The sequence below is a fragment of the Tenrec ecaudatus genome, chromosome 1, assembly GCF_050624435.1.
Source record: "Tenrec ecaudatus isolate mTenEca1 chromosome 1, mTenEca1.hap1, whole genome shotgun sequence".
In the NCBI taxonomy this organism is placed as follows: Eukaryota; Metazoa; Chordata; class Mammalia; order Afrosoricida; family Tenrecidae; genus Tenrec; species Tenrec ecaudatus.
Genome location: NC_134530.1, coordinates 109,554,229 through 109,576,704, shown reverse-complemented (window position 1 = coordinate 109,576,704; position 22,476 = coordinate 109,554,229). Strand labels below are relative to the sequence as shown.

Genomic DNA, 22,476 nt, shown 5'->3' with positions numbered 1-22,476 from the left:
TGGCCTGCGTGACCATGGAGAGCCATGCCTGCTGCCTGGGGCATGAGACCTGCTTGCCACCGGCTGCCCCTTCCAACATTGACAGCCCACGCGCAACAGTGGGCGCTCCTGCCTATTGGGAGCCTGAGCCACGACGGTGCTTGGCACTCCTGCCAGAGCGGCTTGGCCCTCCCCGGTGCACCACAGGACCTTCCGATGGCTGGCAGCTCTGAGCTCCAAACCTGACGCAGGCCTGCTGGTTCCCGCCAGAGCTGCTGCTGTCTGAACAGCTTGGACCACATCGCTGCAGACCCTGCACCACTCACAAGGCCAGCGGCTTAAGCGATAAATGTCCCCACCTGCTAGGGAGCTTAGGACACGGCTGTGTGGTCCGCACCTGAGTCATCTGTGTGACCCAGCCAACTCTCACCACCAAGGTGCCCTGCGGGTCCCCAGCGCCAGCTCCTAAGCCTGCCCCAGCCCTTCCCGGGGGCAAAGGAGCCAGTGCTGCGGCCTGTGCCTCTCTCAGCACCCCTTGGGGCCCCAGCCTTTTCCGGTTGGTGCAGGAGGCCTGCACCTGCTGGGTTTCTCCCACCTGAGTACCCTCTCTGTACAGGCTCAACTCTACAGGCCTGCAGGAACCTGGAAGGGTTTGCTGACCTGAAGAGCATTTCTCCCCACATAGCCGGTTCCAGAGCCAAGATCAGCACTATATCACTTGGCAGTGAAGCCTCGCCCATCTCCACCTTCTATTAGGCATCACTAGAATTTGGAGGGAAAAGGAGGGGAAATTTAAATATATATATCTTTTATCTTGTGCTGGTTTTTCTCTTTTTTTTCTTTTACTCTCTGAGTTTTTTCTCTCTTCTTTCTTCCTCCTTTTTCATTATTGCTAGTACTTCTCTTCTGACCCTTTTCATAGGTTTTCCTTCTATCTCTTTTTTTCCTCCTTTCACTTCCACTATTATCATTTCTTTTCTCTATTCTTTTATAACTTTTCCTTCCTCTCTCGATTTTTTCTTTGTCCTCCCAAAATTTGTTAGAATTTTATTTTTTAAATATTTAATCCTTTAAATTATTTTTTATTACTAAACAAAAAAAGGGCTGCTAAGGGTAGCCTGACAAACCAGGTTAAAGCAGCTTGAAGGCACGCGTTGAGGCTCCAGCCCCAACTCCAGTCGCTGAAACATTTCACCACTGAGGGCCACTAAACATACAGGGAACTCTGCCTACACAGCTGTCTGACCGATCCTTATAGTAGGTCATAGGCAGTCACCTGTAATAACCCTTAATAGTAACACAGATAAGGTTCCCCTGGCTTCCCAGAAACACGGGGCCTATGAAAGGTTTAAGGATAAATCAACAGACCACATTACTCCCAATAAAAAAACAGAGAGACAAAACATAGTAGCACAGCTAACGTCTCATAGAAGAAACAGATACATATCTGCCCCAGAAGGAAATCTTCAGAAGTCTGCTTGCAGTATTACAGGAGCTGAAGGAAGCAACCAAGAATAAGGATGCAATGAGAGAAGAGGTGAAGTTCACAATAGAGGGGTGAAGTCCACAATAGAGGGGATGAAATACACCCACAAAAGGGAACTGCAGGTGCTAACCGAGGAGGTAGCAGAATCACCCTAACAAGGGAGAACCAGGCCCTCATACAGGAAGCTCAAAGGACACGAGCTAGACTAGACCCCAACAAGAACATGCCAAGACATATAATAATAAAATATCCAACTTAGAGGAAAAAGAGAAAATTTTATGAGCAGTAAGAAAAAGGAAGACAGTCACATACAAAGGAGTGCAGGTAAGAATAAGCTCAGACCTATCAGCAGAAACCATGAAGAGAAGAGAGAATGGAGCAACATCTTCCAAAAGCTGAAAGAAAAAAACACCTCCCCCAGAATCCTGTACCCTGCCATGTTATTCATTAAGATAGATAGTGAGATAAGGGTCTTCCAGGACAAGGAAAGACTCAAAGATTATGCTGTAAGACACCCGACCCTTCAGAAGATACTGGCTGTCTCACTATGGCCAGATGATTAACCTCCACCAAGAACAAACAGGAGGCCACCATATAGCTCATCTCCATCTAGAAGCCAGCATGACAGCAATAATTACCAGGACAACAGGGTCTCAGATGGAGAAGAGGACAAGATAGAATCTCTCCACTCAAACACAGGACACTGATATGAAGTGAAATAGGTAAAGACCCCAAACACAAAACAGAGTATGACAACTCTGAATCCATAGATAGTGATGATAACTCTGAATCCCAATGGACCCAATACGTACATTAAAAGAAAAAGGCTTGAAGACTGGCTCAGAAAACATAATCCATCATTCTGTTGCCTGCAAGAGACACATCTTAAGTGTACAGATAAGAATATGCTAAGAATAAAGGGTGGGCAGAAACTTTACCAATCAAATGGTAACTCCAAAAAGGCAGGGGTGGCTATCTTAATCTCAGAAAAAAATGGACCTCAAGATCCAAACCATAAAAAGAGACAAAGAGGGACACTACATAATGCTCAAAGGCGCAGTAAACCAAGAAACACTTAGCATACTGAATATTTATGCTCCTAATAATGGTGCAGTGAATTTTGTCAATTCAAATTATTAAAAAGATGAAAAAAAAGAAATCATAGACTCAACAAGCATAGTAGGTGACTTTAACACTCCACTATCAGAGAAATACAGATCACTGGTAAAGAAGCTTATTAAAGAGGCCATAGAGCTAAACAATGTAATTAGGCAATGGGGCTTGATAGACGCTACTCTATTTTACCAAGCATAGTGCCCTTCTCCACGACCAGGTAGGATTCATCACAGGGATGTAGGGATGGTTTAACATCTGAAAATCCATCAATATTATACACCACATGGAGAAGAAAAAGGATAAAATCCATATGATAATATCCATAGATGCAGAAAAAGCATTTAACAACACCCAAAACCCATTCCTAATCAAGACACTCATGAAGATAGCATTGGAAGGTAAATTCCTCAAGCTGATACAAGGTATCCATGAAAGGCCAACAGCCAAGATCATAATCAATGGAGAAAAGACAAGAACAATCCCACTGAAATGGGTACAAGACAAGGATGCCCCCTTTCCCCACTTCTATTCAATATCGTTTTGGAGGTTCTTGCTAACAACATAAGACAGCGGAAGGATATCAAAGGGATCCAAATGGGAGAGGAGGAGGTGAAACTATCGCTATTTGCAGACTACATGATCCTTTACATTGAAAACTCCAAAAGGTCCACAGCTGGAGTACTTACCGTGATAGAGGAATACAAGATCAATAAACAGAAGTCGGTAGGTTTTCTATATGCATCGGACAGGACCATGGAAGAGGGGATTAAGAAGGAAGTACCCTTCACAATAGCTAAGAACAAACTCAAACACCTAGAAATATATTTAACAAATAACACTAAAGACCTATACAAGGAAAACTATCACGACCTACTACAGGAAACCAAAAACGACCTCCACAAATGGAAGAACATTCCCTGCTTGTGGATTGGAAGGCTTAACATAGTAATAATGACAATCCTACTTAAAGCACTTTACAAGTTCAATGCTATACCAATTCAAATACCATCAACTTTCTTCAAAGTATTGGAAAAACTGACTACCAATTTCATATGGAGAGGGCAGCAACCCAGAATTAGCAGAGAACTCCTTAAGAAGGATACAGTTGGAGGACTCGCCTTATCGATTTTAATGCCTATTACACAGCTACAGTGGTCAAAACAGCATGTACTGGCACAACAACAGACATTCAGACCAGTGGAAAAGAATAGAAATCCCAAGAATAAAACCATCAGCATATAGACAACTGATCTTCCACAAAGGCCGCAAAACCATCAAATGGGAAACAGATGTCCTTTTTAACAAGTGGTGCTGGAAACAATGGATACCCACATGTAGAAAGAAGAAACAAAACGTTTACCTCACCCCCAGCACAACAATAAACTCAAGGTGAATCACAGACCTAGAAGTTAAGCCCTAAACCATCAAGGAGGAAATTGGGAATAACCTAAGAGCACTGGCCCAGGGAACGTATAGGCTATCGAGAGATATAGCGTCTGGGGACTTATAGGCTTGAAAGTGAACAAGCGGCCATCTACCCCAGAAGCAAAAAAGCCCACATGGAAGCAGTACACCAACATGTGTGATCATGAAGGGCCGAGAGGACCAGGTTTCAAGCACCAAAGGCGGTGGGGTGGGGGGAAATAAAAGTCATGTCATCATGAATGTGGTGAGCGCATGATGGGGACGCAATGCCCATCTGTAGACAAGTGGGCATCCCTTGCAGAGGGATAGTGGAGAGGAGATGAGTCACTCAGAGTTCCGTGTAGCAATAATGAAACTCACAACTTTCCTCTAGTTCTTAAACGCTTCTTCCCCCAACTATCATGATCCCATTTCTACCTTGCAAACCTGGTTAGACCAGAGAATGCACAGCGGTACAAATGTGATCTGGAAACACAGGAAATCTAGGACAGATGAACCCCTCAGGACCAAAGGTGAGTGGCGATACCCGGAGGGAACGGGGCATAGAAAGGGGGAACCGACACAAGGATCTACATATAACCTCCTCTCTGGGGGGTTGGGCAACAGAAAAGTGGGTGAAGGGAGATGCTGAGCAGTGTAAGATAAGATAAAATAATAATTTATAAATTATGAAGGGTTCATGAGGGAGTGGGGAGCAGGGACGGAGGGGGAGGTCAAAAAGGAAAATGAGGAAGGAATTCCAGACACCCAAGCGGAATGCAAATTTTAAGAATGATGAGGGCAATGTATGTACAAGTGTGCTTTACACAATTGATTATGTATCGATTGTGTTGTGTTGTATAAGCCCCAATAAAATAACTTTAAAAATAAGCTCAATATTTATGATGAGTAGAAACATCACAGACATAAAAGTAATGGGAGCCTGGAGAAAGGCAGTAGTATGTTAATGTAAAAGAGCATGTGAGTAAATACAATGAAATACAAAGTATAATTATAGGAATGAAGACAGTTTTACTAATTTTTTGTTTATGCTCAAAAGGAATGTGAGTATTAATTTGAAATTTCAGAAGATGAAATTGTTGGGAATATATATGATTTAATAGTTTATTCAATTAATTTTGTACTATTAATTATGTAGGCCATCTTTTATCTGAACATGATATTTTGTAAAATTACTTAAAATTGTAAATTATCATGTATGTCTATCACATAAAAACATAATTAAGGCATATCTAAAAATTCATGTTTAACTTTAATTGATTTTCTTCAATCTTCTACCTTTATCATTTTAAGGTTCCAAAAATAGAGGGGGGAAATGATGCTCTCTAAATATTCCAATATCACATATTGCCTGTCATTTACATAAGGGAATGTAAATATCATAGATATCTGTAGGCTAGACAGATAATGTGAAAGTGCTAGATGAGTGTAATGGTTACTGTGGTGTACTACAGAATATATCCTTGCTAAAATTTGCTCTTTGTCAGTTAAAAGCAAACTAAACCATATGAAAATAAGAAATGAGATAAATCTGCATGTTAAATTTGATTTATGGACAAGTTTGAGGAGTTCATCTTATATATTCTAGAAAAAATATTATGTAAATATTTTATAATTTATTTTTAAAATATCCTAAAATATCCTTTGTAGATTGTATGCTACTGTCCAATTGCTTTAAAACTCAATATGGTAGGTTTTCTCTGTCAATGTATACTTGTGCCAACCCTGCTGAAATCTACTGACTTCATGTGTACTCTACTAAAGACAGAAGAAAAAGCTACTACATTGATATATGTCTAACCCTTTTAAAATATAGTAAATTTCATAGACAATTCGTATTAAAATTAACTATGCTCTGAATGTGTATTTCGCCACAGCAGAGAAAAGTAAATTTTTATTTTGAATAATTGAAATAAACCTAGTAAGTCTAGAGAGATAAGTTCAGAAATATTTCAAATAACAGGAGGCAAGAGCTTTTTACAACTTCAGTCAATAGTTATGAGAGATGCATAACAATATATTAGCAAAAACAAAACAAAAAAACAACAGACAAGGGTTTTGTGTTTGTTTGTTTGTTTGTTTTAAAGCAGCCTAACACCAGGAGGCTTTGGAGTGATCATTAGAAAACAAAAACAAAAATCAATCAAGCAAACAAAATACATTTATTAGGACATAATCCAGAGAGCAGAGCATTCAATCGTTGAGTGTGATCAAGGAGTTCTATACCAGCACTACCACCGTCAGGTTCAGAGCATCTTCTGTCATGTGCACCTTCTTATTAGCTCCCCATGACCCCCACCACTTTACTGGTTATACCCACAGTGACCCTTGATCTAGTTATTGTTTCTATAGATTCACTCATCTTGGCTTTCACATACTGAAAAACATAAAATATAAAAGAGTCAAGAGGGCTATGAGAATAACAAAATACAACTAAATCCCAGTTTGAAAAAAAAGCAGAAAATATTAAAATCAAGGTCAAACTCAGCAAGAATGAGATCAAATAATAAGGTTTTAACCATTTAAGTCATATGTTTCATTTTAATCTACTATAACAATCTCTATAATATTCTCTGATATTTTGGCTCTGATAACCAGGTTGTACCCATTCCTCAATTCTGGTCAAAGGAAAATCACCAGAGGCTTATTCTAAGTATAGACCTTAGAATTATATTTTGGACTTCACTGTCATCTTTAGCCTTCTGCAAAGCAAAATTTCACAATTTAAGCTCTGATACCATTCTGCCCTTCAGATGTGGATTATATTCTTTACAACCTTTGGATCACACAGGCTGATTGCTTCTTTCATGTGGGCTGAGTTGGTGGCTATTTGCTCGAAAGCCTTTAAAACCCCAAATGCTATTCTTTCTGACAGCCTGGGCCATCTATTTCTTCACCACAATTTATTGTAACACCTCTATCTTCATGAGGCTGTGCACTGACAAAGGCCTTGTTGTAAGAACTAATTGTTCCATGATTGGGGCTAGAATTAGTGCAGTCTCCAAATTCATTCCATTGTCTGTTTGTTACATGCCTCTGGTTCACCTGAGAGTCATCTTTGTTATTTTATATCAGAGAATTTTATTGATCATCACCATATAGGACCTCCTGTAAATGGTGTCTTTATACAGTAGCTGCCATATGAAAAGCAGAGCAAACAGGAAGTAAAAAGTGGGGCATGAACCTTTAAAAAGTGTAGGCTGAAGGAAATGGTTAGAGAAGGGAGAGGAATTTAAATGGGAGCTGATGTATTAAAGATTAGTTAAGACCACAGAGAATATTATATGGACAAATACAAAGTTCTGGAGAGTAAACTACAAGTACTGTGTGATGATTCTTCATGTCAGCCCACCACTTCTCTGGTCTTGGATCATTAGTGTTCAATATGTCGAGTTTTAAATATTATATATAAATGGACTCTAAATTAAGGTGGGATATACTAGAGGTTGTAGTTTGGTTCTAGAGACAGATTTTAATGTTCAAAGCTTTAGCGTGAATGTGCCTGAACAATTGATCTGTTCAACAAATGATCATTAGCCTCATTTTGGTTGATAATATTGAGCTTCTCCGTTTTCATTTCCCACAGATGTAGTCAATTTGATTCCTCTATATTCTATCTGGTTAAGGACACATGCTTAGTTGTTGGAAAAGTATATTTGCAATGAAGAAGTCATTGGTCTTGCAAAATTTTATCACACAATCTCTAGCTTTATTTATGTTGCAAGTACCATATCTTACAACCTTTGAATTCTAATCACCATTTATTATCAATGCATCCTGATTGCATATTTGGTCATTTTAGACTAAATAAGTTGGAAGAATTATTTCATTTTGTTATTGTTGACTTTTGTGGTGGTGAATCATTTGAATAACATGTGTATTAACAGGTCTTCCTTGTAGGCTTATGGCTGCTATACTATCACATACAATATTGCATCTTAAGTTAGATCGTAAAATAGTCTGCTTGATAATAAATGCAACACCACTCCTCTTAAAAATATCATTCTTAGCATAGTAAAACATATGATTGTCTATTTTAAAATGGCCAATACCACTACAAGTCAGCTCACTGATATCTAAGATGCCAATTTTTATGCATTTCATTTTACAGTAATTAAAATTTTTGTAGATTTATATTGTGTACATTTAACATTTCAGTGATTCATCTTTGTAACTGTTTCTTCATATTTTTAGTCACATGTTATCAGAAACCAAGATCATAAAAGCTTTCTTCTATCCATGTTATAAAAGTTGACTTTGCTATGAGATGGCAACTGTTTCTCCAAAATACATTTGGCATAGTTTTGAGCATCACAACATAAAATCTTTCACAATATGAGAAACAGTACTTAGAATAAAAGAGAATCTCCTCCTTATTTATTACCTCAAGGTTTGGTGAATAGGGTCATTTCCAATGATTCTATAATAATTGTGCAACTCATATATCTGATATAGATAATAATCTACTCATTCTTATTCATCCATTTTTTTTCTGCAAATGAAGAACTAAATATTGCATATTGAAAAGGATAATTGATTAGGAAAAAAGTTAACAACAGAGAAACTTAACTATATTTTAAAAGTGGAAGCACCTCTTGTGACTAAGTTTATCAGGATCTTTGAGTTAGAAAGAAAAGACACTATAGATTTCTATATATTTTCTAATTTAAGCTGATAAAAATAATATTAACACATACATAAAGACAATAATCATTTCTATGTTCCAGAATACTCTACTAAAATTATGTTATGACATTTTACGATAAAATCATAACCCTGTAACCCACAGCCCTGTTGAAAAGTCCCCATTATGTGTTTTTGAAACTTTCCACCCCACCTGGTCACAGGAATGTATATCTTGCCAGAATGCATATCCTGCCAGCATGTATTTCATGGCCAGGTTCAAGAATGCATACCATGCCTGGTTTGCACAATGTATATCCTATGCCAGAATGGTATGCATACTAATGCTTATCTTAGCCTCTATATCTAGCTTTGCTTAATAGAACAAGAGCTCTCATGAAGGCATAACAGTTCTGCTTCCGGTACCTTGCCAAGCAGGATATGGTTTTGGCCTTTATAAACCCTGCACAATTAGTTCTTGGGGCCTAGGGGTTTTTTAAGAGACTTGAGTCTTCCCAGTGGCCACCGGCTCAATAAACACTCCTAATATGAAATTGTGGCATTGTAGTGGTTATTAATTTCTCATGGCATATAACAACTATATATAGATCTTTCAGAAATTAAAAAATAAGTATGCTTTTGTGTAAATAAAGCTGTATATAATAGTAATATGAAAAGAGTGTGTTCTTGGAATCTTTCAGTGATAGAGCCTTGTCCCTTCTTAATTTACTTTCTCTGTGAATTATCCTAGTCCAATCTAGATTTCTCATACAAGAGGGGAGAATAAACTTTTAAAGATCTTAAGTAATATATTGTATGTTTCCTTGATCTAGTTCATGAAAAGAACAGTCTTGGCAGAAGCAACAAAAGTACTTACATTAAAAAAAATTTAGAGTATATTTTGTGCAAAACACAAAATTTCCAGTATCTCAAACTTTAAAATCTCAATTAACACAAAGACCATTCAATAATTATCCTTCCATTACCTTTGTAACTCAAACTCCTTTCACCTTGCCCCCTCCATGTCAAACATTGTCAAGATCCCCTTCCCGGATTCTAATCTTTATTCTTTTGAAAAAAAATTGCAACCTTTTTATATATCTTAATTGTAGATAAATAATATGATCATTTAAAAAATATATGCCAGGATGCCATTTTTTAAAATTGTTTTTTTAATTATATACTTTACTGATACTTGCTAAATGTCAGAATATGTCACATTCCCTAACTGAATGTCTTGAAATAATTTTCATCTGATAACCAGAAACATTTTAGAAGAGATTTTGTGTTATTTAAAAATCTTTTATACAAGCTAATATTTCCATACATAAATAAACTCTGATTTGATCATGATTTTTGTTGGTTTTATTTCACAATGTATTTTTTATACTTAATAGTCATATTTTATATTCTATGACTGAAGGTTTCTTTTGCCATAATATTAAGAAGATTTGACATCTTTGAAAAAGGAGTCAGTGTAAATTATACTGGCTATTGTTTTTTAGTTTCCACCTATTCCTTTAAGAGGTAATATTTTGTTACAGATATTCATCCTTGTAGATAACAGAAATGGTCTGAGTGATCGTCATGAAAGTCTTTTCCATATATCTAATTGGAAAGGATGTTCTTCACATTAATAAATATGTGATGTCCTTTATGTTTGTGAAATGGTCTGATTAAGCTGTCTTAAGGAAAAGTATAAAGTTGTTGAATATTGTTTTATATGATTCATTCATTTATTGATTAATAAATAAAGTATTTATCTAATCTATTATTTGCTAAATGTTGCTAAACACTTCAGGAATTTGAAGTGTCTTGTGAGAAAGGTAGGTAGAACACAGGACAAACAAACGAGCTCAATAGGGGCTAAGATGATGGAACTGGGTATTCAGATTAGTTGTGGCAAAAAGGAAGGGGGAAGAGGGCTAACGGGGGGCGGGGGGGGGAGGATTACAATGAACTTCAAGAGGAAAACAACCTCAAAACCAAAACTAAATACATTGACCCCTTTGGAGCAGATATGCATAAAAAGGAAGAACTTTGTAGATAAAGAAGCTGTAAAAGTTCCATGGACTCTTTGAGGAAGACGTGGCCGTCGTCCCGCCGTGCTCGTCCCAGCTCCCATTCCTGACTCACTGCTGTTCGATCTCCCCGAGGAACTAGTCGGTCAGGAAGCGCCCCGCCGCCATGGCATTTAAGGACACCGGAAAGACACCTGTGGAACCAGAGGTGGCCATTCACCGAATTAGAATTACTCTGACCAGCCGCAACGTGAAATCCTTGGAGAAAGTGTGTGCTCACTTGATCAGAGGGGCTAAGGAGAAGAACCTGAAAGTGAAGGGACCAGTTAGGATGCCCACCAAGACTCTGAGAATTACGGCCAGGAAAACTCCCTGTGGGGAAGGCTCGAAGACCTGGGATCGATTCCAGACGAGGATCCACAAGCGTCTCATTGACTTGCACAGCCCGTCTGAGATAGTGAAGCAGATCACTTCCATCAGTATTGAGCCTGGAGTAGAGGTTGAAGTCACCATCGCAGATGCTTAAATCAACTATTTTAATAAATTGATTTATCTGTTGGTTAAAAAAAAGTTCCATGGAGATGAAAGAGCATGGCATGTTACAAAACTCATATTGCTATTGTTTCAGATCCAAGCAGATAGACCACGCAGGGTACCATTGCTTCCTTTATTCTTGTCTGTAGTGATGCAAATGTTCATTCCTCTTTTTTATCCGTCAACGGTAGTTCTGTGGGGAAGCTGAAAGTTTACAGAGATGTGGACAGCAACCACGTTGAGGGGTTGAGGGGGTTGAGGGGGTCCTACAACCATTCTAAAGTACAGGCCAGATGTGAAGTTCTTGGCTTTTTCTTTTTTAAGAGTCGCTTTTATCGTATTTTTGAAATAGGAAGTGTTCTCATTTGGTAAATCATCCACTGTCACTTAGGGTGGGCGCCTTCCTGACCACCATGCAGGAAAAAGACGGTTGTCCACCAAAGATCATAGCAAGTATGTACAACATCCTATAATAAGTCCTACCATATTATGCCAAACCCTTACAAGCAGGATCTATTTTGGAGAATTGTACATGCGCTGTAGCAACATAATCCAGCCTATTCCAAGGAAAATCTCAGTCTGACCCCCCAATTGAATGAATATGTCTAATGTCTCTTGTTGTACCATGGCCAGACAAGACTAATGAACCCTCATTCGCTTTGGCAAGCTGAGGTAACATTACTTAGCCTCTCCTTGTCTCTGCCAGCTGCCTTCTTCTCCGATAATTAGACATTCCTTGTGTAAAAACTCATGGCTCTCCCAGTCATTCTTGGTCAGTCAAAAGCAAAAATATTCCTTTATAAGCTTAGTATAAAGCCACTGAGGCTGGTGGATATTATAGACAGGCGTATGAGATGGACGATCACATGAGGGAGACGTTCATTTCTTAGGACAATCCATTACAGACATCCCATCAAATGGCAGCACTTGCCCAGACAAAAAATTCAGAAGGTAACCAGAGAGAGAGAGAGAGAGAGAGAGAGCAAGAGAGAGAGAGAGCCCAAAAGGATGATAGAATATAGTGATTGCAGGAAGATATTAAGAGGGGTGCTGTTACTTCTAGGGATTACAATAGATTTCACAAATAAAATGCATATGAATTGAATGGAAAACCCAGTAGTACAGTAAAATGTATAAAACAAAATAACCTAACAAACAAAAAAATTAAGGTCTGAAGGCCTTTCCCTGAGAGCAGTCCCGAGTCTTCTTGATTCCAGGGCATGTGAATAGTCCTCACAACATGTTCCTCACTCAGTGTCTGTCTCTGAAAATGTATTTGCCATCTTCTGTCTAGTCTGCTCTTTTTAAAATTCAGAAATAATTAGGTTTATAATCCATCCTTCTAAGAGCTACTTAACATCCTACTAAGCTCTAAATCGCATCAATGGCAACCCAATTTCCAAATGAGATTGCATCCAGAGGTTTAGAGGTTATGATTCCACACAAATGTTGGAAGAGAAAAAAGCACTGCTTCTGAAATAATTGAGCTCTTCCTAAATCACTAATTTCTCTAGTACAATTTGTTGAAGTTTACTAAGGCTCTATGGTATTTCTGACTGAGCGTGGTTAATCATTTGATCTGAATCTCATTCATTTTATAAACATATTCATCAAAAGAGATATGAAATTTTTACAGAACAATTCCTTTATATTTTAATCCCATTTTCTATGAACTTTTTGAATCTCCGCATTTAAGTTACCAGTATGAACAAAACATTGTTCTTCATGTTGAAATTACCAGACTGAGTAAGCTATATATTCCAGAAAAATTTGCAGTCTAACAGGAAGCTAAATAACCAAACAGTAACCATAAGTTAGCATTAATTTATCTAGCAGGGTAAACCTAGCCTATGTCGTCAAAGCACGTAGGAGGAATGGTTCCTGTTTCAGCCTCGGGCATCAAACAAGCATCATCAACTGGCGGAATTGCGAAGAGCCTCCTTTGGAATCCCACTGCCCTTTTCATATCAGTGAAATTCTAGGCATATCAATCTCTTTCTATGACGACTTACTTATCTATAAAGACAATGAGGACACCTATCTCAAAGTATGCTCATATCACTAAATGAATTAACATGTGTCATACTTAAGTTATTAGCATGTAGACAGAACTCAATACATTTTTCATTATATTTTTATGTCTGAACCTGAATGTGTCAGGATGGCGGTGTAAGGCAGGCAAGATGCCGATTTTGAAATGCATATGTGCCGTACTAAAGTATTTGAATTCTACTCTCAGTCTATGAATGGAGGATCAAAATAAGATTTTAATCAGAGGAATACCATGGTCTTATTTGTAAGGCATTAATTTTTGTTTACTTCTAATGGAATCTCCTGCACTACTTCCTTGCCTTTTGATTTGCTTTATTTCTTTTGAATTCTTTGTATAAAATCAATTAAGGGACCATAATATCCTTTGGGACAAAATAAATACATAACACAATTCAAGAATGACCTTGATTTTTAATGCAGATTATCATAATGTAAGAAATAAACTTAACTCCCCCTAAGAGAGAAATAATTCATTCCTCTGTCTTACTCTGTGTCATGGAGTGAATAATTTGTAGAGGAAGAGAGTTCTCAGGTCTGGCAAGCGTCACTGCGCCACATGGCTCTTTTGTGCCCTACAATATATTTCAGACTCTTCCCTTTACTTGTAATATGTTTGTGCAGTGAATTTTAAGGGGGAAAATGTGGCATGGAAGTCTGGAAATCTGTTTCTCACCTCTCACATATCCATCCTGGTGGGAACTTTGTATGCTCTCCTAATTTTGTAAAAGCTACAAACAGCTAGCTTAAGATAACCTAAGCACCAAATGCAGCATCTGAGATTAACTGCTCGTGCCAGAGTCACTCTGCTCTTTCCATATACGCTCATTTTGTTCTGATGTTCCGTGCCAGGTTTTGAGTTCCCTGTCTTTGGTCCAGCATCACCCATCCTCGTTCTGTAATTCTTCTTCAATCAGACCTCCTGCTGCATTCTTTCCTTGCTTTTTAAGTGTACTATTTCTTTTGTGTTCTTTTATATAAAGTCAGTGAAAGGAATGTGAATCTATCTTGTAAGAGCCAGGCTCTAAATGTCTTTAATTTTTCTTGATTCCATTTTGTTATCAGCATCAGTGCATTATGTACCTCTACACAAAGACACAATTTTCCATCTTTGAAAAATAGGCTTATTTTTTCCCCCAAGATAACCGGTGACTTTTTTTAAATGAAAAAGACGGATTAAATGGAGGCAATCATACAGCTGGGTTTACAAGCTTGAGTTACTTACAAAGAAAACAAATCACAAAAGAACTTCTTCCTATCTGATATTTTCCTTGACTCAATTCCAAACACATATTAAGTAATGGATTAACTGTTTCCAGGGTAAATGTGATAATAATTATATCAATATAGCAGTCACTTATGGGTAATAGGAATGCTAAATGCCACTATACTGATCCCTAGTTGGTTTTCAATTCATTTTCCAATGCAAAACCTCTTATGTCTCTGTATGCTTTATGATATTTGTGAATCTCATCCATTTTTCAGCTTGAAAGAAAATAATATAGGGTTAATTATAAGTTTCAAAACAGAATCACCATATTTGTGTTTCAAAATATAAGTCCAGAAAATATTTGACACTTGTTCAACTTGTGGTAGGAAGGGTTATAAATTATCAGAGTTTTCACAGTTTGGTGTCACATATTTTTATGGGATAAAATAAAATATGCTACTTAAATAGAGGGATACCAGTTTTCAGTAAGTTAATTTTCCCCCTCTCCAATTATGTATTATTTGTCTCGTATGTTTGTGGTTGTCATTTCATGTGCATATTATGAATAAAAGGAACTAAATCTTTTTTTTTAATTTTAACAATTTATTAGGGGCTCATACAATTCTTATCACAGTTCATACATATACATACATCAATTGTATAAAGCACATCTGTACAGTCCCTGCCCTAATCATTTTTTTCTCCTCTTTTCTTTTTTTACATTTTATTAGGGACCCATACAACTCTTTCACCATCCATACATATACATACATCAATTGTATAAAGCACATCCATATCACATGAACATTGACATCTAAATAAACAAGTGTCCCCAACTGTACACAACAATCAATACTTGTGTTATAATGTAGAGAATTACATTTATCTTCAAATTTTAAGTGATTATAAATTATAGTATAGTACATCATACTGTAAATATATATTTATTCTTTTAGAATTTTGTATAATACTGACAAATTAACAAATAGTTTTTTATTTCAGAAAAGATTAGTGTTTTGTTTACATATTCAGAGAATTTTAAAAAATTTTATTTTATTGGGGGCTCTTAAAGCTTTTATAACAATGCATATATAAATTGTATCAAGCACATTTGTATAAATGTTGCCATCATCATTTTCAAAACATTTTCTTCCTACTTGAGCGTTGGTATCAGCTTCTCCTTTTTCTTCCCACCCCACCCTTCCACACTCTGGGACACTTGATAAATTAAAAATTATCATTATTTCTGAATTTATACCATCTACTGTCTCCCTTCACTCACATTTCTGTTGTTCACTCCCTTGGGAGGCAGGGTTCTATCTATCAGTATGATCAGTTCCCTCTCTCTCCCCTACCATGCCCTACCCTCCTGGTTTCACTACTCCCATTATTGTTTATGAGGGGTTATCTGTCCTCAAATCTGTGTGTTGAGAGCTATTATCTGTACTGGTGTACATGCTCAGGTCTAGCCAGATTTAGAAAGGAGAACTGGGGTCAGGCTAGTGGGGGAAGGAATCCTTAAAGAACTAAAGGAATGTTGTGTGTATTGTGGTGCTGTACTGCATCCTGGATGGCCCATCCCTTCCTGGTGATCCTTCTGTGAGAGGATGTCCAATTGTCTACAGATAGGCTTTCGGTCTCTACTCTAACCTCCTCATTTCCATCAATCTGATTGCTTTTTTGGGGTTTTCTGATGCCTGTTACCAGATCCTGTGGACACTTTATTATCACACAAACTAGTGTGCTTCCATGTGGATTTTGGGCCTCCCTGCTATATGGTTGCTTGTTTAACTTTGAGCCTTTATGATCCCAGATGCTATATGTTCTAATAGTTGTTCACCATCAGCTTTCTTCACCACATTTGCTTATGCACCCATTTTGACTTCAGTGATTGTGTCGGGAAGGTGAGCATCACAGAACGCCAGGTTATTAGAACAAAGTGTTCTTGCATTGAGGGAGGACTTGAGTAGAGGCCAAATGTCTGCTTGCTACATTGATATTTAACATATAAATATATGCACATGGTCTTATATCCCTATTGCTATGTATTAATATATTTACGTGTCTATATTTATACCTTTATAAATGTCTTTTGCCTCTTAGTTTTTCCCTCTATTTCCCTTTACATTTCTTTTGTCTCATGATTGCTTTCTCTTTTTTACCATAAATTTACTTTTTTAATGCCCCCCTTGATTTCTTTTTTTAAATCATTTTATGAAGGCTCATACAACTCTTATCACAATCCATGTATACATCAATTGTGTAAAGCACATCTGAACATTCATTGCCCTCATCATTCTGAAAACATTTGCTCTTCACTTAAGCCCTTGGTATCAGGACCTCATTTTCCCCCTCCCTCCCTACTCTTCCCTCCCTCATGAGCCCTTGATAATTTATAAATTATTATTTTGTCATATCTTTCCCTGTCAGAAGTCTCCCTTCACCCCCTTTTCTGTTGTCCGTCCCCCAGGGAGGAGGTCACATGTAGATCCTTGTAATTGGTTCTCTCTTTCTAACCCACTCACCCTCAACCCTACCAGTATCGCCACTTATTCAGCTCTCAATAATTCCTCTCAGCTACTTAGCACTTGACCAAACCCCACCAGGCATTCGACAGCCTCCTCAGTATTGATTTCAGATCTCTTATTTTTCCTTATCCCTGTGTTTGTTAACTAGTCGCTTCTTATCCCACCCCCTTTCCCTCTTCCTCCTAGGCCCCTGGATCATAGGCGCCATTGTTTTCACCTAGGGATTGTTTATCCTGCCTAGCTTATATAGAAAGACATGAAAAATAAGAAGAAAGGAGAAAAGGGGGGGGGTTATAAATAATTCCAGGCATGTATGGATGCTTTCCCATCGAGTCTGATGAAGGTCCAGGCCCTGCCCCCTGAGTCTGAAGTCTCTTTGTGGGATTCCTTGGGAACGTCTGTGCTTTCATCCCCTTCCTTCTCTGTTGTGCTCCCTTCCCTTTTTGCCCTAATGTGTGTGTGTGTGTGTGTGTGTGTGTGTGTGTGTTAAACCAGGCACAGTTTCCTCACTGTATCTTCAGTGCTGTCACCTATAGTGCTGTGGGTCAGTGAGAGGATGTGTCCCCTGATGAGGCTGGTCCTATGGTCCACTCTGTACCTTGGCTGCTCTGAGCAGGAGTGTCCACTGAGGTCAATTTAAAGAGCACAAGGAGCACAGGGGGAAAGTCACTAAAAGGATAAATTCCTGGGACGAGGCCCTGGTACTCTGGTAGCGGTCAGCCTTAACCCAAGGATGCTTATGGCAGTCAGCTAAAAATGAAGGGAAAAGGAAAAAATAAAAGAGGAGCTGGATAGTGGAGGAAACACGTAGGGGAAGCAAGGGGGAGGCTATTGCTTCTGTCTCCACAGGAAAGGGAGAGGAGGACCAGACCTCAACCTGGCCTGTGAAGCCTTGGGAGCACATACTAGCCTGAAGCAGTGAACTAAGAGAGAGGTCTGTGGGGCAGCCCCTATCCCTGCTTTGTCCACCCCTCCTGACAACAGTGCACTACAAGGACAGCACTGAAGAGAACTGCCTTGGAGAGTGGCTGGCCTGCCAGACCACAGGGACTAAACTAAGAGGGAGAGAGAGAGTGGATCAAGTCCTGTCCACCAATCCCAGAAGATATTTTTAATATAAGAATATTTGCATAAATATTTATTTTCTTTCAGCTCTTTATTCTATTTTATATGTTTCTGTCTGATCGATTTCTGAGGACAAGTCAGTTATACAGTTGACTGTATTTCTTTGGAAGAGGTTTCTTTTAAGATCATCTCTTCCCAGCACTTTTACTGCGATTGTATAAAAAATATTGCTTTCCTTGTATTATAAATTAGGTACTTATGTATTTTGAGATTCTGGAGTCTACTGGATAAAATGTATCTTTAAAATTGTATTCTTAGCCAGTACGTCTTCAATGTGTTCTTCTTTTCTAATAATTTTCAACTCCTTTCTTCCCAGAATTCCTGTTAAATCTATATTCTATCTTCTTCCATTTTGTTGCGCATAGCTCTCCCTACTATGCCTTCACCTTAATGCTTGCTCAATATGACCTAGAAAGAGTCTTTCTGAAGAAAACTGAGATGACTTGCAAATGTAAAGGGCTCTCTGGCAGTGAGTTTGGTTTTGTTTGGGGGTGCTCTGTATCCACTTTAAATTGGGAATATTTTTTATGGCCCTGAATTTTAGTTAATTTTTTTTCTGTCACTGTCTAATCTACTTAAAGTAACGTATTGTTAGTTATTATAACATCTCTAAAATATTGTTTATATTAACATTGCATTTTTCAATCATGGGTTTTCTTGTTTCGTTTGTTGTACTGTGGCCTGTGTATTTCTGTGATGCCGAACGCTATGACAGTGGTGTTTTCGAATTCCGGCAAAATCAGCTAATGTGAAGATTTCAGTGGTGCGTCCAGAGTCAGAGCAGATAATGAAGAAGGAATTGGCTGTCCATTTCAGAGGAAGTAGCCACAGCATCCTTATTGCCAGCGTTGAAACATTTTCACAACCTGAAAAACTCACAGCCAGGCAGGTTCATTCTGCTGTGTATACGGCCATCATTACTAGAAACCGACACAATGGCCCTTACCAAGAACCCAACTACAAGTTTTCTACCTGATCGTTTGTATGTTGCTATGGTATCGGGTTCTTCAAGTTGGCTCTGACCCACAGCGACCCTGTGAATAACACAAGGAAACACTGATGGGTCCTGCCCCATTCTCCTGAGTGTGACCGTTCTTGCAGCCACCCTGTCAATCCATTTCATTAAAAGCTTTCGTCGTTTTTGCTGCCGCTCGACTTTACCAAGCCTGGTGCCCTTCCCCAGACCCTGGCCTCTCGTGACAGCAGGTAAAAAGTATGTGAGATAAAGTCTCCGCATCACTGCTTCTAAGAACCCCTCTGGCCGCATTTCTTCCCAGACAGACTTGGCTTGCTTTCTGGCAGCCTGTACTGTTTTCTATATGTTTTACGAGCATCATAATTCAAACCCATCAATTCTTCTTCAATTTGCCTTATTCAATGTCTCAACTTTCTTATGCATAGCAGGGACCTGAAAATATCATGGCATGGTTTGGACACACTTTCGTTCTCAAATTAACTTCCTCGGTTATCAATACCATAAAGATTTCTTGTGCAGCAGGGTTGTCCAATGCAATGAACCTGTTGGTCCCTTGACTATTGCTTTTCTGAGCATTGTTTGTGTATCCCAGTAAGATACAATTTTTGATCACTTCAATTTTTTCCCATTTTTCATGATGTTGAATATTAGTTCATTTGTGAGGATTTTGATTTTTTTATATTGATTTATAATTTTTCCTGAAGCCTAAAATTCTTGATCTTCATCACAAATTGCTTCACATCCTCCTCCTCAACTTCAGCAAGCAAGGGCATGTCATCTGCATGCCACAGGTGGTTAATAATCCTTCTTCCAATCCTGATGTTGCATTTTCCTCATGTAATCCAGTTTCTCTGATGATTTGTTCGATGTACAGATTAAATAAGTATGGTGAGAGGACACAACTCTGTTGCACAACTTTCCTAATTTTAAGCATTCAATGTTATTTTGTTCTGTTTACACAACTATCTCCTCAGCACCATAAATTATTCTGGAATTCCCATTCTTCTCTTAGCTGTCCATGTCCTGTTATGTCCCACACAGTATAATGTTTTAGCATACTCAATAAAGCATAAGTAAATATATTTATGGTATTCTCTGCATTAGGCCAAACCCATATGATGTCAGCAGTAATATCCCTTGTTCCATGTCCTCTTCTGAATCCAGCCAAAACCTCAGGCAGCTCCCCGTCCATGTATTACGGCAACAATTGTTGGATGATCTTCAGTAAAAGTTGACTTGCATGTGATATCAATAATACTATTATATAAGTTACGCATTTTATTGGGTCACCTTTTCTTGTAATGGGTGCAACTATGCTGGCAATGAAGAACAAGAGCCAATAATTGATAATATAACCTTGGAACCAGAAACCAAACTGGAGACCATCTGACAGCATTTTGAAAGACTAGAGACATGTTCTTTACAATGACTTTTTTTTTTACTGGACTTTGTCCCTTTTATTTTTATTGCCTTGAAATGACTTTCATAGAGAAAATACTAGTTCAGATCAAGTGAATATTTCAATTAATAGATATTTTAATTAGTTATGTTTCTGATTTCACCTCTAGAAATTCTTCACTGAGCATTTGATTATGAAGAGTTATTCTATATTTTGTTTTAATTTAAAAAAATTTCTTCTTTATATTTCATTTCACTATTTTGAATAAATTTTAGTATAGCCTGAGAGACAAGTGGACATGTTTTTTAAATATAGCTTTGCCTATAAATTTTGAATTCCTGAGGAAATATTTCCCTCTATTGAATTGCATTTGCAAGGTTGTCAAGAATCTGTTCAGCATATTTTATATTTATTTTGCATTCCCATTTATACCAAGGGGCTTCATAAGGTTCATAGAAAAGTTTAATGCTTTATTTAATTTTTATGTAAAAATTTTGAAGACCCTTGTCTGTATACATAAAATTTTACTCTTTGTTTATTGACTATCTTGTTATTCAACACTTCACAATTGTAATCATACTAGAAGAACTACTCATTGGTGTTTTTGTGTAACAATAGCTTACATCTTCCAAGGCTTTAATGTGTAATATTATTTCTCAACTTGTAGTGATGTAATCATTCTCTATTTTGTGATTTGATGTGGTGATCTTCCATTTTCATATAGGGCTGTTTTTCACATCACTATTTAGTCTTTGGAACACAACCATTTTAAGTGAAGAGCGTGTTTGTGTGTGTGTACACAAAATATATTATTAGTATTTTATAGTAATTGTTTGAAGTACATGTATCAAATTTGAGAAATCTGACATTTTACATGTAGTCTTCAGTTCATGAATAGAATGTGTCTTTTAATTTTTAAAATTTATTTCACTATAACTTTATAGCATTTAGCACCCAAGTCCTTCACAGATTTTATGAGATTTACAACTAATTAAAACAAGAGGCAGTCATACAAATAGGAAAAAGGAATTTGCACATATTAAATCAAGAAAGATATTTGTCAGTTGTAGCCTATTGATTCAATCTGTATGCTGAGCAAATCCTCAAGAAGTGAGAATATATGAGGAAGATATGACATGATGAATGAAAGTTTACTTAAAATGTCCATTGCTGTAAATGAGGAGGTCTTGAAGTACTTTGATGAAAACCAATGCTTACAGACTTCAGTATGGATTGCACTTCAATGTAAAGAAAATCAAGGTTATCACAGATTAACCAATATATGACATTGTGATAACGAGAGAAGTTGTTAAGGATTTCATGTTACTTGGATCCATAATCAACATTGCTGGAGGTAGTAGTCAAGGAATCAACAGATTTATTATATCAGGCTAATATGCTGCACTAGATCTTTTTTAAATATTAAGGACCAAAGATGTCTATTTGAGGAACAAGGTACACTTGACCTAAGCCATGATGTTTTCAATTGCCTTATAGTGTGGAAGCTGGGCAGTGAATAAGGAAAAATGGAGAGAAATCGATTCATTTGAATATGGTTTTGGCAAAGAATATTGAAAGTACCATGTTATGCCCGAATAAGAAACAAATTTATCCTGGAAGAAGGGCAGCCAAAATATTCCTTGGAAAGGAAGATTGCAAGACATCATCTAACAGACTTGGACATGTTATCAGGAGAGGCCAGTCCTTGGAAAAGAACACCATGCTTGGTCAATTAGAAGGTCAGTATAATTAACACAGTGGCTGCACGAATGGTCTCAAATATGACAACATTTGCAAACATGGTTCGGGTCAGGTAGTGTTTCATTATGTTGTAAGCAAGGTTGCTATGATTTTGAATCAACTCAATAGCACGTGCCAACAGCAGCATGCTCACTTTTATTTAACATTTGCAAATGGTGCAGTTTTATTTTTCTAAAATGCTGTGTCCATTTATCCAGTACTCTGTATTTAAATGTATTAATTGATTTTTGTGTATCTTCGTATA

The 22,476-nt window shown here is 37.6% G+C and overlaps 1 protein-coding gene across 1 annotated transcript; it reads left to right on the top strand.

Annotated features, from left to right (window-relative positions):
* Nucleotides 1–10,789: 10,789 nt before the first annotated feature.
* On the top strand, nucleotides 10,790–11,176 carry LOC142436585 (small ribosomal subunit protein uS10-like). The gene has a single exon (XM_075540144.1). It carries the CDS (start codon nucleotides 10,817–10,819, stop codon nucleotides 11,174–11,176), a length of 360 nt encoding a protein of 119 aa, XP_075396259.1. The 5' UTR covers nucleotides 10,790–10,816.
* The last annotated feature ends 11,300 nt before the right edge of the window (nucleotides 11,177–22,476 follow it).

What these genes read in the sequence shown, in the direction of transcription:
- LOC142436585 (XM_075540144.1), top strand. Translation starts at nt 10,817, where the DNA reads ATGGCATTTAAGGACACCGGAAAGACACCTGTGGAACCAGAGGTGGCC.